Source organism: Phyllobates terribilis, unplaced genomic scaffold (genome assembly GCF_046119375.1).
Source record: "Phyllobates terribilis strain yellow unplaced genomic scaffold, ASM4611937v1 Scaffold_2__4_contigs__length_985480577, whole genome shotgun sequence".
Lineage (NCBI taxonomy): Eukaryota > Metazoa > Chordata > Amphibia > Anura > Dendrobatidae > Phyllobates > Phyllobates terribilis.
Window position 1 is genome coordinate 89,003,362 of NW_027362762.1, and position 14,483 is coordinate 89,017,844.

Genomic DNA, 14,483 nt, shown 5'->3' on the forward strand with positions numbered 1-14,483 from the left:
TCCTTTCCTTTGGCAAAATGGGTCAGAAGAGAGATTTGACGGGCTCTGAAAAGTCCAAAATTGTGAGATGTCTTGCAGAGGGATGCAGCAGTCTTGAAATTTCCAAACTTTTGAAGCGTGATCACCGAACAATCAAGCGTTTCATGGCAAATAGCCAACAGGGTCGCAAGAAGCGTGTTGGCCAAAAAAGGCGCAAAATAACTGCCCATGAATTGAGGAAAATCAAGCGTGAAGCTGCCAAGATGCCATTCGCCACCAGTTTTGCCATATTTCAGAGCAGCAACGTTACTGGAGTATCAAAAAGCACAAGGTGTGCGATACTCAGGGACATGGCCAAGGTAAGGAAGGCTGAAAAACGACCACCTTTGAACAAGAAACATAAGATAAAACGTCAAGAATGGGCCAAAAAATATCTTAAGACTGATTTTTCAAAGGTTTTATGGACTGATGAAATGAGAGTGACTCTTGATGGGCCAGATGGATGGGCCAGAGGCTGGATCAGTAAAGGGCAGAGAGCTCCACTCCGACTCAGACGCCAGCAAGGTGGAGGTGGGGTACTGGTATGGGCTGGTATCATCAAAGATGAACTTGTGGGACCTTTTCGGGTTGAGGATGGAGTGAAGCTCAACTCCCAGACCTACTGCCAGTTTCTGGAAGACAACTTCTTCAAGCAGTGGTACAGGAAGAAGTCGGTATCATTCAAGAAAAACATGATTTTCATGCAGGACAATGCTCCATCACATGCATCCAACTACTCCACAGCGTGGCTGGCCAGCAAAGGTCTAAAAGAAGAAAAAATAATGACCTGGCCCCCTTGTTCACCTAATCTGAACCCCATAGAGAACCTGTGGACCATCATAAAATGTGAGATCTACAGGGAGGGAAAACAGTACACCTCTCGGAACTGTGTCTGGGAGGCTGTGGTGGCTGCTGCATGCAATGTTGATCGAAAACAGATCAAGCAACTGACAGAATCTATGGATGGAAGGCTGTTGAGTGTCATCATAAAGAAAGGTGGCTATATTCATCACTAATTTTTTTGTTTTTTGTTTTCGCATGTCAGAAATGTTTATTTCTAAATTTTGTGCACTGATATTGGTTTACCTGGTAAAATTAAACAAGTGAGATGGGATTATATTTGGTTTTTATTAAGTTGCCTAATAATTCTGCACAGTAATAGTTACCTGTACAAACAGATATCCTCCTAAGATAGCCAAATCTAAAAAAAAAACCCACTCCAACTTCCAAAAATATTAAGCTTGGATATTTATGAGTCTTTTGGGTTGATTGAGAACATAGTTGTTGATCAATAATAAAAATAATCCTCTAAAATACAACTTGCCTAATAATTCTGCACACAGTGTAGAAGAATCATTTCTGAAATATATTCAGGGAGTTGCCCCAGATTAGGCAACCGGTGTCCATAAACCATCACAATGAGTATCATGCTACCAATATTCTAGGTAACTCATTAAACCCAAAAAGTGAAATATATTTTCTTTCTAATTTTTTTTTTATTTTCTGATAGAAAAATGTATTTAGATTTTTATACAGGATTCGGCAGCAGTTTATAGCAGTCACATGAACCCGGTCTATCTGGAGATGACCCGTTGACTTCTATAGAAGAGTACTGTGGGCATGCTTTGTGAGCTGTGCAGAGAGGGGGGAGGAGGTGAGCTGTGACCACCATGTATTGTGAATGGTGGATTCTGTGTTATCTATACATACAGCGATATCTTTCACTGTAATCCTGCCTGTGATGATAATGCGACTGCTGAGAAGTGATCTCTACAGAACAAGAAGTGTAAGTCTTTACTGAAGCTCGGTGGTCATGGTGGAAACTGCAAGATTTCATTTTTTGAATACGGATGTAGCAAAATTATAAGTAACCCTTAGCGCCCCAGGAACAACGTTTAGGGGTGCAGAGCATTCATAGCGGCTGACACAATGCATAGTAAATGAGTGACTGTGCTATGCAAACTGTGCCGGCGTGCTACGCTACCACAACAGAACACCATGCATGTAACTGCTACATCTGTATATGGATCATGAAATGGAAATAAAAACTTAATTTTAATAATAGCACATTTTTTTGACAATACGTTTATTATAAGGCATGTGGTCGTCACAGGTGGGGAGGAGGCTTCCTGCGTGGGACCCCCATCCCCCTTATTAGTCAGAGACAAGAGCAACTACATATCAGAGACAAGAGCAACTACATAAGAGTGACTGTCACTCAGAAAAACTAGATGAAGCCACATATTACGTGGTCATGATGTCAAATATTATTATTTATTCTATACAGACACACTATATGGCAAAGTATTGGGACAAACATCAAAATCAATGATTGCCGTTCTGCATTCAGTCCCAGTGCCCCCGGTGTTTAACACCTGCGTCCCCACCATGCCGTCCGCATTTACTGAATGAATGGCTGATGGTAAAGAGTTCACTGATACCAGCACGGTCCTGTAATAGGAGCCACCGGTGAAACAAGTTGGGACATGACATTTCTTCCTCCACCATCTACAGATTAGGGTCACCGAGTGCTGAGGAGCAGAGGGCAGAAAAGTCACCACCGCTTTGCTAACGCCATAACTCCTATGGTATTAATATCAACATAAAACACTGCGCCCCCACCAGGAGCTTCATGTCCGAGCAGCTGCAAGAAGCCTTACATCACCAAGCACAATCAGAGTGCTGGATGGAGTGGTGTAAAACCGCCACCACTGGACTCTGGAGCAGTGAGAATGTGTTCTGTGGAGCGACGGACCACACATCTCTACCTGGCATCTAATGGATGAGTCTGGATTTGGTGAATGCCAGGAGAACGTTACCACCTGCCTGACTGCTACTTTTTCAGGGCTCGACCATTAGTTACAATACAGGGAAATCTTAATACTTTAGCACAACCAGATATTTTTGACAATTGCACCTTCCAACCTTGTAGAATAGTTTGGGGAAGGCCCTTTGCTGTTTCCCGTGACGGTGACCAGAGCACAAGGTCCATAAAATCATGGTTGGGGGAATAGAACATCATCTCAACCCCATCCTATAACTTTTGGGATGATCTAGAATAGAGACTGTGAGCCCGGCCGCTCCTCCAACATCAGGGTCTGACCTCACAAAAGCTCTTCTGAATAAAGGGGCAACATTTCCATAGACCCCCTCCAAAATCTTGTAGAAAGTCTTCCCAGAAGAGTGGAAGCTTTTATATCTGCAAAGAGGTGACCAACTCCATATTAATGTCTATGGAGGTGAAGTGGGAGGTCATAAGGGTTCCTATACGTAAATGTGGAGGGGGCACATACTTTAGTCAAAACAGATATGGAATAGAGTAAATAGATCGAGGATACATAAAATAGAGGTAGAAGGATATGCGACAGACATAGGATACAGTACATGAAAACAGTAAGTATGTAATGGAGAGACTTTTGCGCACAGATATGACAGATGCAGAATATTAGGAGCTCATACACTTGGAGACATCCAGTTAATGTAGGGGAAGTTTTTCCATTCACTCTTGGGATGGAAGAAAATTCACTGAAATGATTTTCGCTCCCGGCATAATTAATGTGATAAAAGTGAGAGTGTACCGTGCATATTTATTAAGGCTGTGCATAAATTACAGTGCGAGGCGCACAAGTAGCAGATCTATTCCCTGACCTGATGGCATTCACATGATGAAACACCAGAGAAACAAGGAAAAGCTGTCCCCGCGGGACGTCACACGGTAAGGTCACTTTATGCAGTCATCTGCCATCACGTGCAAGATCCTCCGCCCTGACAGCAGATCCCGGGACAATGTTCCTGCTCAGCATTTGTGGTTAGTGAGCAACCTGGGCCACGGGACCTCGAAGTTGGGCAATCCAGAACAGCATGGAACAGATGTTAGCGTGCGGCGCCCTAATAATTATCTGTACACCGGGCCACGCAGCAACCGGGCAAATGGATTGACAGCATGTGGGTTGAGTGCCATGAAGCAATTAAGATCAGTATCTCTAATTTTCTAGCTCCGTTATTGTCAGTATCCTCATTGGACGAAGGTACCGAAAGGGTTAATTTTAGGATCCCTAGTGAAAGGTTAATGCTACAGATCTGGATTTGTTCTGGCGGAAACAGGAGACAAAGCGTTAATGTTTCAGCTTCGCGCACCCCTCTTGCACTTAGGGATGCATGAAGAGGGGATAGAAAGGAACGTGCCGCCATCACTGTACGGCTGCAGAGGTCTCTATGATCGGGCAGAGCGATTCAGAAGTCTGATCATTCGAACGAGAGCCCAGGGAGTCCGCGCAACCGTAATGGTGCTCAGCTTAGAGCAGTGGTCTTCGGATTGTAGGTTGAATCTGCACTTGTTGTCCACAGGGTTGGTGACACCACGGCTCCAGATAGCATGTGCCAGTGACTATCCTACTAATTCGCTAGGCCGGTGATGGCACATATATCTGCCGACTTGTATTTATGCATAGATATCGGCAGACTTTTCATCACCGGCCTCGTACACCTCCAATGTGTAAGAGTCGGATTATCCCTTTCAGCAAGGTTATCCTCAGAAATTCACTACATCGTAACCTTAGACAACACAATGATGGTGCATCGTAATTCTTCTCAAACTGAGTCACATGGAACGTCTGTGATTTTCAAGATGAAGATGGGTAATGACAACGAGGCAAGAGGTACCAGCTCACTTGTGCTAAAAACTGAAAGGCGTCGCCTCTAGCAGCCTATTCCCAGCAGGTCTGAGCCAAGCTTAGAAGATCAACCTGCTTAGGTCTGACTAAGAAGGGTATTTGGCACAAAAGCTACTATGGCATCCTACAGGCCTAGCTCAACCCAGTGCTGATATTTGTGGATATTAATTGGGAATATGGAGGCAGCAAAGAGCTGAAAGGGAGAACAAGAAAAGATTAGATGACTGGGGACCCTAATAATCATATGTTCATATATTATGGTTTCCTGGATGTGATTTTTGTAGAGTAGAGCCCAACTCTTGATATGAGGCCCCCAAAGTCACCAACTGGACCGTATAGGACTTCTTTAGGAGGTAGGTGTCTACTTCTGCTCCAACTGTGCATCCCATAACCAGATCAACTCTAGAAACCAGTTGTGAATATTGTATCTCGTTGGTCCAGTGTAGCACCAGCACCCTCCATATGTCCCCCGGCCTCAGATGATGATAGCGCGACCCCATGAACCCTGCACATAGGGCCATGGCGGCCATTGCTGACTGATGGGAGATTAATAAGACCAGCAGGCTACTTACAGATCGCCGAACGTCCTTTGTTGACAGGTCTATTAGCTTCTTATTCATGGACCATTCCTCGTCAGATTCCAGAATTGCTTTCTGTGTCAAAAACAGAAATCTTGAGTTGTTAAAGTGTAGACTTAAAGTAAAAGAAAACAACAACAACAAAAATAAATTAAAAGCCATCACAAAGTGACCTTTAACTGCACATCATAAAAGCTTTGTGATCCCCTGCTTTCAATGTTCCCCTGAGGGTAAGGAAGATGAAACAAACAAAGAAAAAAAACTTCTAAAAGGTTAGAACTAAAATAAAATATCATTTAAAAACGGTGATATTGATGGCTTATCATTAGTGTAGGCTCTTCAATATCGGATTACTATGCGGTTGACTCCTAGGACTATACACAGGCAAAAAAACTAGATGACTGCTGTTTGCCAAAATCCTTCTGGGAAAGTGTCTTGTGGACAGATGAGACCAAGATAGAGCTTTTTGGTAAAGCACATCATTCTACTCTTTAGTGTTTACCTAAAACGGAATGAGGCCTAAAAAGAAAAGAACATAGCACCTACAGTCAAATATGGTGGAGGTTCAAATATGTTTTGGGGTTGCTTTACTGCCTCTGACACTGGGTGCCTTGACTGTGTGCAAGCATCATGAAATCTGAAGATTGCTAAAAGATTTTGGGTAGCAATGTAGTGCCCAGTGTCAGAAAGCTGCGTTTGCATCCTAGGTTATGGGTCTTCCAGCAGGACAATGACACCAAACATACTTCAAGAAGCTCCCAGAAATGGATGGAAACAAAGTGCTGGAGAGTTCTGCAGTGGCAGCAATGAGTCCGGATCTAAATCCCATTGAACACCTGTGGAGAGATCTTAAATTGCTGTTGGGAGAAGGCGCCTTCACATATGAGAGACCTGGAACGATTTGCAAAAGAAGAGTCCAAGATTCCAGTTGAGAGGTGTAAGAAGCTTGTTGAAACGATTGATTGCAGTTATTTATTGCAAAGGGTGTTCAACCAAATATTAAGTTGAGGGTGCCAACAATTTTGTCTGGCCCATTTTTGGGATTTTGTGTTAAATTATGTCCAATTTGCCTTTTTTTCTGTTTTTTGTGTTGTTCCAATACACACAAAGGAAATAAACATGTGTATAACAAAACATGTGGAATTGCAATAATTTTCTGGGAGAAATATGGTGCTTCATTTTCTGCAACAATTTCAATGGTGCCAACACTTTCAACCATGATTCTATAAGGTTGGGACTATCATAATGATTGCCAAGGATAATGCCTGCCGCACACTACTCTAGACTGCAAGGCCCGCGCATACACAGATTAGAAAGCTGCAGAAATTCCACAGCAAATCTGACCAGGAATCCAAAGTGGCAAATAGCACAGATTTTGCTGCAGTTTATCTGCTGCCGATTAAAAAAAAACACAAAAACTAATCAACAAAGTATACAAAAAATAAATAAATAAAAAGAATGTATACTCACCTAACCACTCTTTGGTCTCCACCATGGTGATGCTTCCCAGTGCCCGGCCCGGTCTCTAGTGTTCTGGTTCCAGCAATGACGTGTCATCAACACAATATACAACAATCCAAAGCAAGAGATATTCAACTGACACTACTATCTGTAGTCAGCCATTCTCATCAACTATTCAATTCATATAGAACATGGTAGTACTCTCTGGATATGAAAGAACAGCATATGCTAAAGCTTCAATAACATATAAATAAGTATGCGGCACTCACCTAGGTATCATAAATCTTCTTCGATTTGATTAACGGAGCACAACAGTGTAAATTAAATGGGAGGACACACAGCACACCGACCTATATAAGTTTCGCTTCTACAGATGCTTTGTCAAGGATTCGTATTGTCATTTCGTTGAATTTAGACTGTTGTGCACCGTAAATGAAATCAAAGACGACTGATCGTACCTGGGTAAGTGCCGCAGACTCGTTTCTAATCTAACTGAAAAACACAATATAGCTGGAGACCATTAACTAGAGACCGACTGTGGATCGGGGGAAGCATTCAGCCAAGAGATTCAGATTGGTAAGGGGAGTATACAGATTTTCTTTTCTAATTTCATACAATTGTACGCACTTGCAGAATTGGTTTGAAAAACATTCTGCATCAGAAAGGAACATGTGGATGAGGTTTTATATGAGGTCATCCACTTGTGGATTTTCCATGCACAAATTGGTGAGGAAAATCCAGAATCCCACAGGCGCAAAAGTCACATTGAAACTAAACTCTACCCACATTGCAGAGGCTGGAAATGGGGCAACATAGGAGATAACAATGCAAAAATATATCCTAGACATTTTGTTTTTATAATTTTTACACGTCGTACTTTTTGTATTGCAAAGACAAGATCTAAGTATCACCACGTGATGACAGAAACGGTACTTTAAATGGCCGGTACTGCTCATGTCATCAGCCATGAGAACATATGCCATCATCTCACCTGAAGTCTATGAAATAACAAGCGAGGTAATAAAGGAGCAGGCAGGAAGGCCAGCAAGTGTCAGGAGTAAATGTTATGTCGGCTGGTTTTTGCCTAATGAAATCTCCCCGGGGCTCGGTGTCATTGCAGTGTATGTGTTTCCGGACACTGGGTGACAATTGCTTCTTCCGAGTTCCATTTGCGATGTACTTCACCTCTGCGGCTGAGCACATGGAGGTGTGATTTATGTCTGCAATAACCTGCTATAAATCTGGGATAATGAGTTTCTACTAGGTGTGCAGGAAATCCCTCCATACGCCGAGCTGTTCTCCGAATGAGAAGATGTGATCTTTACTCTATTACTTCAGGGTTTCGTATGCAGAAAAGATGAACTTTTTATGTTGGAGACAGGAAATTTCATTATTCTGATATGGAACAGAAAACTTTCAATTATTGTTTTTTGTTTTTTTTCAGATGTATTTCTATAAAACTGTAGAAAAATAATACAAAAACTTGTGAAAAGAATATGGAAATGGCAGAATGCAAAGGAGGCCTTGTTCACACAGGAACCATGGTTGTGTGGTCAGCTTACATTGCTCTTGGCTAGCAGAATAGAGTACGTTTAACAAAACAAAAAAAAAGGCCCTGAAGCCTGATCTGTCTATATTATGACGATGAGATCTGTGTTAGATAAGAATAGAAGCTATGACACAAGTACAGGGGCTTCTCACAAAATTAGAATATCAAAAAGTTAATTTATTTCAGTGTCACATTCTTTGTGTCAAGCCACTCATGACCAATAGATAACGCCAGAAGCGTCTTACCTGGGCCAAGGAGAAAAAGACCTGGACTGTTCTCAGTGGTCCAAGGTGTTGTTTTCAGATGAAAGTAAATTTTGCATTTCATTTGGAAATCAAGGTCCCAGAGTCTGGAGGAAGAGTGGAGAGGCCACAATCCAAGCTGCTGGAGGTCTAGTGTGAAGTTTCCACAATCAGTGATGGTTTATGGAGCCATGTCATCTGCTGGTGTAGGTCCACTGTGTATTATCAAGACCAAAGTCAGCACTGCCGTCTACCAGGAAATTTTAGAGCACTTCATGCTTCCCTCTGCCGACAAGCTTTTTGGAGATGGAAATTTCATTCTCCAGCAGAACTTGGCCCCTGTCCACACTGCCAAAAGTACCAATACCTGGTTTACAAACAACAGTATCACTGTGCTTGATTGGCAGCAAACTCGCCTGACCTTAACCCCATAGAGAATCTATTATAGAGAATCTATGGGGTATTGTCAAGAGGAAGATGAGAGACACCAGACCCAACAATGCAGAGGAGCTGAAGGCTGCTATCAAAGCAACCTGGGCGTCCATAACACCTCAGCAGTGCCACAGGCTGATCGCCTCCATGCCATGCCGCATTGATGCAGTAATTGATGCAAAAGGAGCCCCGACCAAGTATTGAGGGCATTTACTGAACATACATTTCAGTAGGACAACATTTCGGATTTTAAAATAATTTTTCAAGCTGTTGTTATAAAGTATTCTAAACATCTCCTTAAAAAGAAACACAGCTGGTGCTATAAAACATGCACACGTCTTGCCCGATCTGCATTACTTCTTAAGTCACATCTGCCAGGAGGCCTCACCATAGTTCCCACATGTTAGCGGGAGTCTCTCTAGCACCGGGTTCCCTTCACCAATAAAATCTTTGACGTTTACCCACCTTGAAATAAATCTGTGCCATATCTCCCACTTCCTTCGGCAGCGGGATACATTCATAGACCAGATGAAAGCGTTTTTTTAAGTTTATGTTTGTTTCAAGGAAGACGCAGTCCAGTCCTTTATCGGCAAACAGCTTGACTAATGTTTTACGGAACATCTAGAATGTAAAAGTTAAATAAACATAAGTGGAGCCGTCTACTGGAGAAAGACTAAATAAAAAAAAAAAAAGCAAGGGGTTAAAGGGAATTTGCCTGCAAGTTTTTGCTATGTAATGTGAGAGCAGAATGATGTAGAGGCTGAGACCCTGATTCCAGCGATGTATCACTTGCTGGGCTGCATACTGTCATTTTGATATAATCACAGTTTTCTCAACTGAGCTCTGTATACTGCTCTGCAGCTTTCTGTGTATACTGTATATTGACAAAAAAGCAGCCAATCAGTGATGAGAGCGGGGTTACGAAGAGCAGTTGACTAGAAGGCAGAAAACACCTAGTGCTCCAATGATAATCTCCTGCTGATAAAACACTGATTTTATTGAAACGGCAACACAGCCTAGTAAGTGACAGACTGCTGGAAACAGGGTCTCTGTGCCTGAATCATGCTGCGCTCAGACGAAAGGGGGGGGGGAGCAAAAACCTGGTGACAGATTCCCTTTAAAAGGTAAGAGTTATGGATCACTAGTGAAGGATATATATGGAAAGACCTAGAGATTGCTATGGGAAGAAGTAGAAAAACGAAGGATAACTAAGGATCAGTTAATGAACAAAGAGTGACAAAAAAAAAAACAGTTGTATTTGATTCTCTGCTTCCAACAGGATCTGTTGTATTCATAAATATAAATAATATTACCAAATAGTGCATGCATAATATTGACATATATTTACCACACAATACTGCCATCCAGTGCTCAAATATAACAGCCATTCATTGTTCAAGATAATACCCCAATTTAATGCCGACAGCTATTCATCCGCACTCTTTTCTGCCAAGCATGCATGTATTCTCACTAGCGGGAGGGGAATAAGCCGCTATCAGACATCTCTGGTGGCAGCTTGTATCCATTGAGAACAAAGGATTGGGCATGCTGAAATCCAATATGCCTGGTCCTTTAACTCCTATGACGATGGGCTCTCTACGAGTTTTTCACTTGAATACTGGAATTAACAGTGAAGTAAAACGTTACTTTGCTGCTCTCAGGGTTATAGGGCACCTAGGGAACAGGGGTCATGGGCACATTTCAGTTTTGCCACCCCTTAAAACTGCCCGGACCTCCACTTTGTAAGAAATTGGCGTATATGTCATTTGTATACACTGTACCATCACAATAATCTAAATATAAAATAAATAGATATGGCATATACAGAGCAGGCCAGAGATAAAGCTGCTAAATCACGCACATTCCGGCTGCAGAAAAATAACATTTAACATATTCCAAAAATATCCCAGATGACATATTCTGTATATGAATCTATACAGAAGGGATGTCCTTGTCAGGGCGGACAGAACTGCTTTCATTTCACAGAGTGGTTTTGGACATACGGGGCTTCTAGTATCTCATGCAGGCCATGTCCTGTCAGTATCGGCTATGCCCTGCTCACCAGTTAAAGAGCACCTTTCACCAGTTTGATCATGTTAAACTAGCCACATTGTGGAATAGTGGCCGGAGAGCTGAGTAAAACTTATTTTTTTTATTATTATTTCTCATCTTCAATGCAGAGATATTAGTTTGTAAAGTTCATTTTTAAATTTCCCCTGCATGATTTTGTCCAAACATAAGCAGGAGGCGTCATTCAGGGTAAAAAGGAGAGAGTCAGGAGTTCTGTGTGTGAGATCTTTAATGACTCTCAGCTCTGCTCTCATAGCACTGTTAGTATGGGTGAAGGGGGAGTAGAGCAGAGTTGACAGAGTTCTGGGAGGAGAGCTGCACTGCTCTGCTCTACTTCCCTTCCCCGCCTGTAATCGCAGTAGGCGCCAGCAGTGAGATCACTGAGGAAAGCCTGGCTATGTGTCATTTCAAACACCTTTTACAGCTCTCTCACAGCACAGTCAACTCTGCTCTACTCTCACTACCCCACAATGACAATGCCGTGAGAGCAGAGCTGAGTGTCATTAAACTCCTTACACATAAAAAGCTGAATCTCACCTTCTCTGGGGGCATGTTCTTTTTTTATCCTGCATGACACCTCTTGCTTATGATCGGACAATATCATAGAGGAGATAAACTACACGCCCCTAGAGAAGAATCTTTGCGAATACCTCCTTGGTTGAAGGGGAAATTAGACTCTAGGAAGGAGAATGTCCACACTGACTGAAATTACTTACAATTAGAACTGATTTATCAAGTCATAATTTGCATTATGCTACTCAATTGTGTTATGCTAATCATCTCCTTAATAAGGAGATATTTATTACTTGAGGGATTTGTGTAACCTGGAGACTGGGGCCGAGAAATATCTATTAAAGTTTAATGTAGATAAACGTAAGGTCTTTCTATGAAGCTTCGCAGCAGGACGTCATTTCTACTAAACTTTATTTGTGTATTCATATGATCACAAGATCAAGTCTCCAAGAAGAATAAAAAATATATGTTTTATATATTTTTTTTTTATAATACATCTAGCCATACATCACCCCTTTCTCATTTAAAATGAAAAATAGAAATGTTAAAAAAAAAATTACACATATCTGGCATCATGACAGTAAAAGTCCAAGCGATTAAAACATCAAAATTAATTAAACTAAACGTTAAACAGTGAAAAGAACAAAAATTGGAAACAAAGTTGTTTTTTCAGTTGCTGCACGGTCCCAAAAAATCTATTAAAAAGCAATCAAAAAATTGCATTTACCCCAAAATCGTACGCACGCAAAAAAAAAAAAAAAGAAGAAAAAAAAACTAACCTGAAGAATCACATCATCAAGTCATTTTTACAACATATTGAACGCCATAAAAATAAACTTCAATGGCAGAATGTTTTTTTTTCTTCACCATTTCATTGCACTAGGATTTTTTTTTGCCTATTTTTCAATAAATTATATGGTAAAATGTATTTATATGGAAAAACAAAGGTTTATGGGCGATCTTATTACATTGTACAAATACGTATATGAAGGGACAGTACAGAGTTCTGTATAACGATCTTTTTACCCCGAGGTTACGAGTACTAGATATTGTGATGGGACGTTGATCCAGGGAACTAGACCGATTGCCGTACCTGGAGTCGGAAAGGAGTTTTTCCCTTAAAGTGGGGCAATCATCATCAGCCTTTTGGGGTTTTTGGTTTCCTCTGGATCAACATGCCAGGAACATAGATACTTTATAGACTTGTGTATTTTTTTTTTTCAACTTTGTCAATTAAAACTATGAAAATCAAGACTTCATCACCTGAATTTCATTCCATATGTCTTCATCCAGAAGAGTCACTGCTGTGTAGTGTTGTAAAGGAACGATCAGACAATGTCCCTCTGTGAGCGAAAGGTGGTTGGGAAGACACAAATATACCTATAAGAAATAATCATAAAAAAAATAAGAAGGTCAAATGGGTCCACATTCAGATGATATGCCGTTTTTAGGTCCAAAATGTGCTGCGGTATTCAATAAACATTTAATGTAGGACTTCACGGGTCTTGAAGAATCTATTAGTTGGCGGCGAATATGAGTCAATATGAACCACCACAGCACTGGTCCAGCGAAGAAAGAATTGTGTAGTCCTGCCCAAAATCATGATGTCCCATTGCGATCAACACCACGGTTCACCCGCAGGATCACGACTCGTATCGATTCAGACTTCTGTCTAGCCCACTATTGGTTTTAGGACCTTGGAGACTATCCTGGGACCAGTTAGCGTATCTGAAGACCCAAGTAGAGTGGGGGGCACTTCAATATTTAATCTTTTTTTTATTCAGTGGCCACTGAATTAATAAATACTCTTTATATGCCAACCTCCAATTTACATGTTAAGGTTAAAATGTAACAAACTAAAAAAAAAAACTACACAACAAGAAGAGGACACAAAAAATAACGGGCACGCAACCCAGTTATTATATTTGTAGGTTATTTCTCGTGAGAATAGTCTGATATGTAGTTATATCTAGATCCAACAGTTAAAGCATAAACTCACTCAGAAATGAATTATTCATTACCTATACTTCTTAATTATTGAGTGAAGCACTATTCTAATTATTTTGTATAGTTACTTTAAGAATAAATGCAGTACGACCCTCCGTGTACACATATTTAATTGAAGCATAAGACTTATATATTTAAAACAATCACACAACATGTTTCACCACATTGAAATGCTTCCTCAGGGGAACATATTTTATTTTATTTATTTTCAGTAGTATTATAAAAGGTAAGAAAAAACTGTGCCACTCCACATACCTTAGCATGGTCAATTTTTTCTGACTATTATTTTGGATTAGCCTTTGACCTGTTGAGCAGCAAATCGATAGCCAAAATATAGTTGGCTTGGAATCCAAAAAGTTGACGTTACACCTACATTAACCGCCTATATTGCCACATTTAGTAGTGCCCATCCATTCTTTTCTATCTACATAATAAAAGTTAAGTTGTAACTCGCATGTAAATAGCAAGTGGGTCTACAAAGGGTATTTATTAGTTTAGTTACCCTTTACTGTGCCATGAAATAGAAAAACTTTCCAGGGCAACTGGGACGTGAATTCTTATGAGTGAAGAATGACTCTGCATCTCAGGTTAGACTGCGCCAAAACACAATAATGGTCTTCAGTACTGCATTTCTGACATGCTGCTTCCAACACCTTCAAGACCGGCACAGTTTCACCCAAGGCTATGCGTTCCTGACCAAAAAACCTGTCATCGGCATTCCTGCTACCAGTAACTGGCCAGGGTCTTTGCTTAAAATTCATAGAGATCGTAACTAAACATCTCCGATTGAACTCCATTGAAAACTTGTCTGCTAGTTTAAGTCTATGGTTATATGAAGGGAAATGAGAGATCTGGATCCCCGAGGTAGGAAAACTGAGCTCTAATTGCTATCGAATTTGGACCAAACTCAACTTTTAAAGAAAATTTAACAACTGATGCA

At 41.0% G+C, this 14,483-nt stretch overlaps 1 protein-coding gene across 2 annotated transcripts in view; it reads right to left on the minus strand.

Moving 5' to 3' along the window:
* Positions 1 to 14,483, minus strand: part of CWF19L2 (CWF19 like cell cycle control factor 2) — a 156,441-nt gene that overhangs the window by 20,704 nt on the left and 121,254 nt on the right. The window contains exons 14-16 of one of the 2 annotated variants that reach the window (XM_073662189.1): positions 12,800 to 12,916; positions 9,419 to 9,574; positions 5,264 to 5,344 (exon numbers count right to left, since the gene is read on the minus strand). In XM_073662189.1, coding sequence (XP_073518290.1) covers positions 5,264 to 5,344; positions 9,419 to 9,574; positions 12,800 to 12,916 — 354 coding nt within the window. Of the gene's footprint in view, positions 1 to 5,263; positions 5,345 to 8,700; positions 8,737 to 9,418; positions 9,575 to 12,799; positions 12,917 to 14,483 lie in introns of those variants that run through there. The other variant, XM_073662190.1, reaches the window with a different exon arrangement.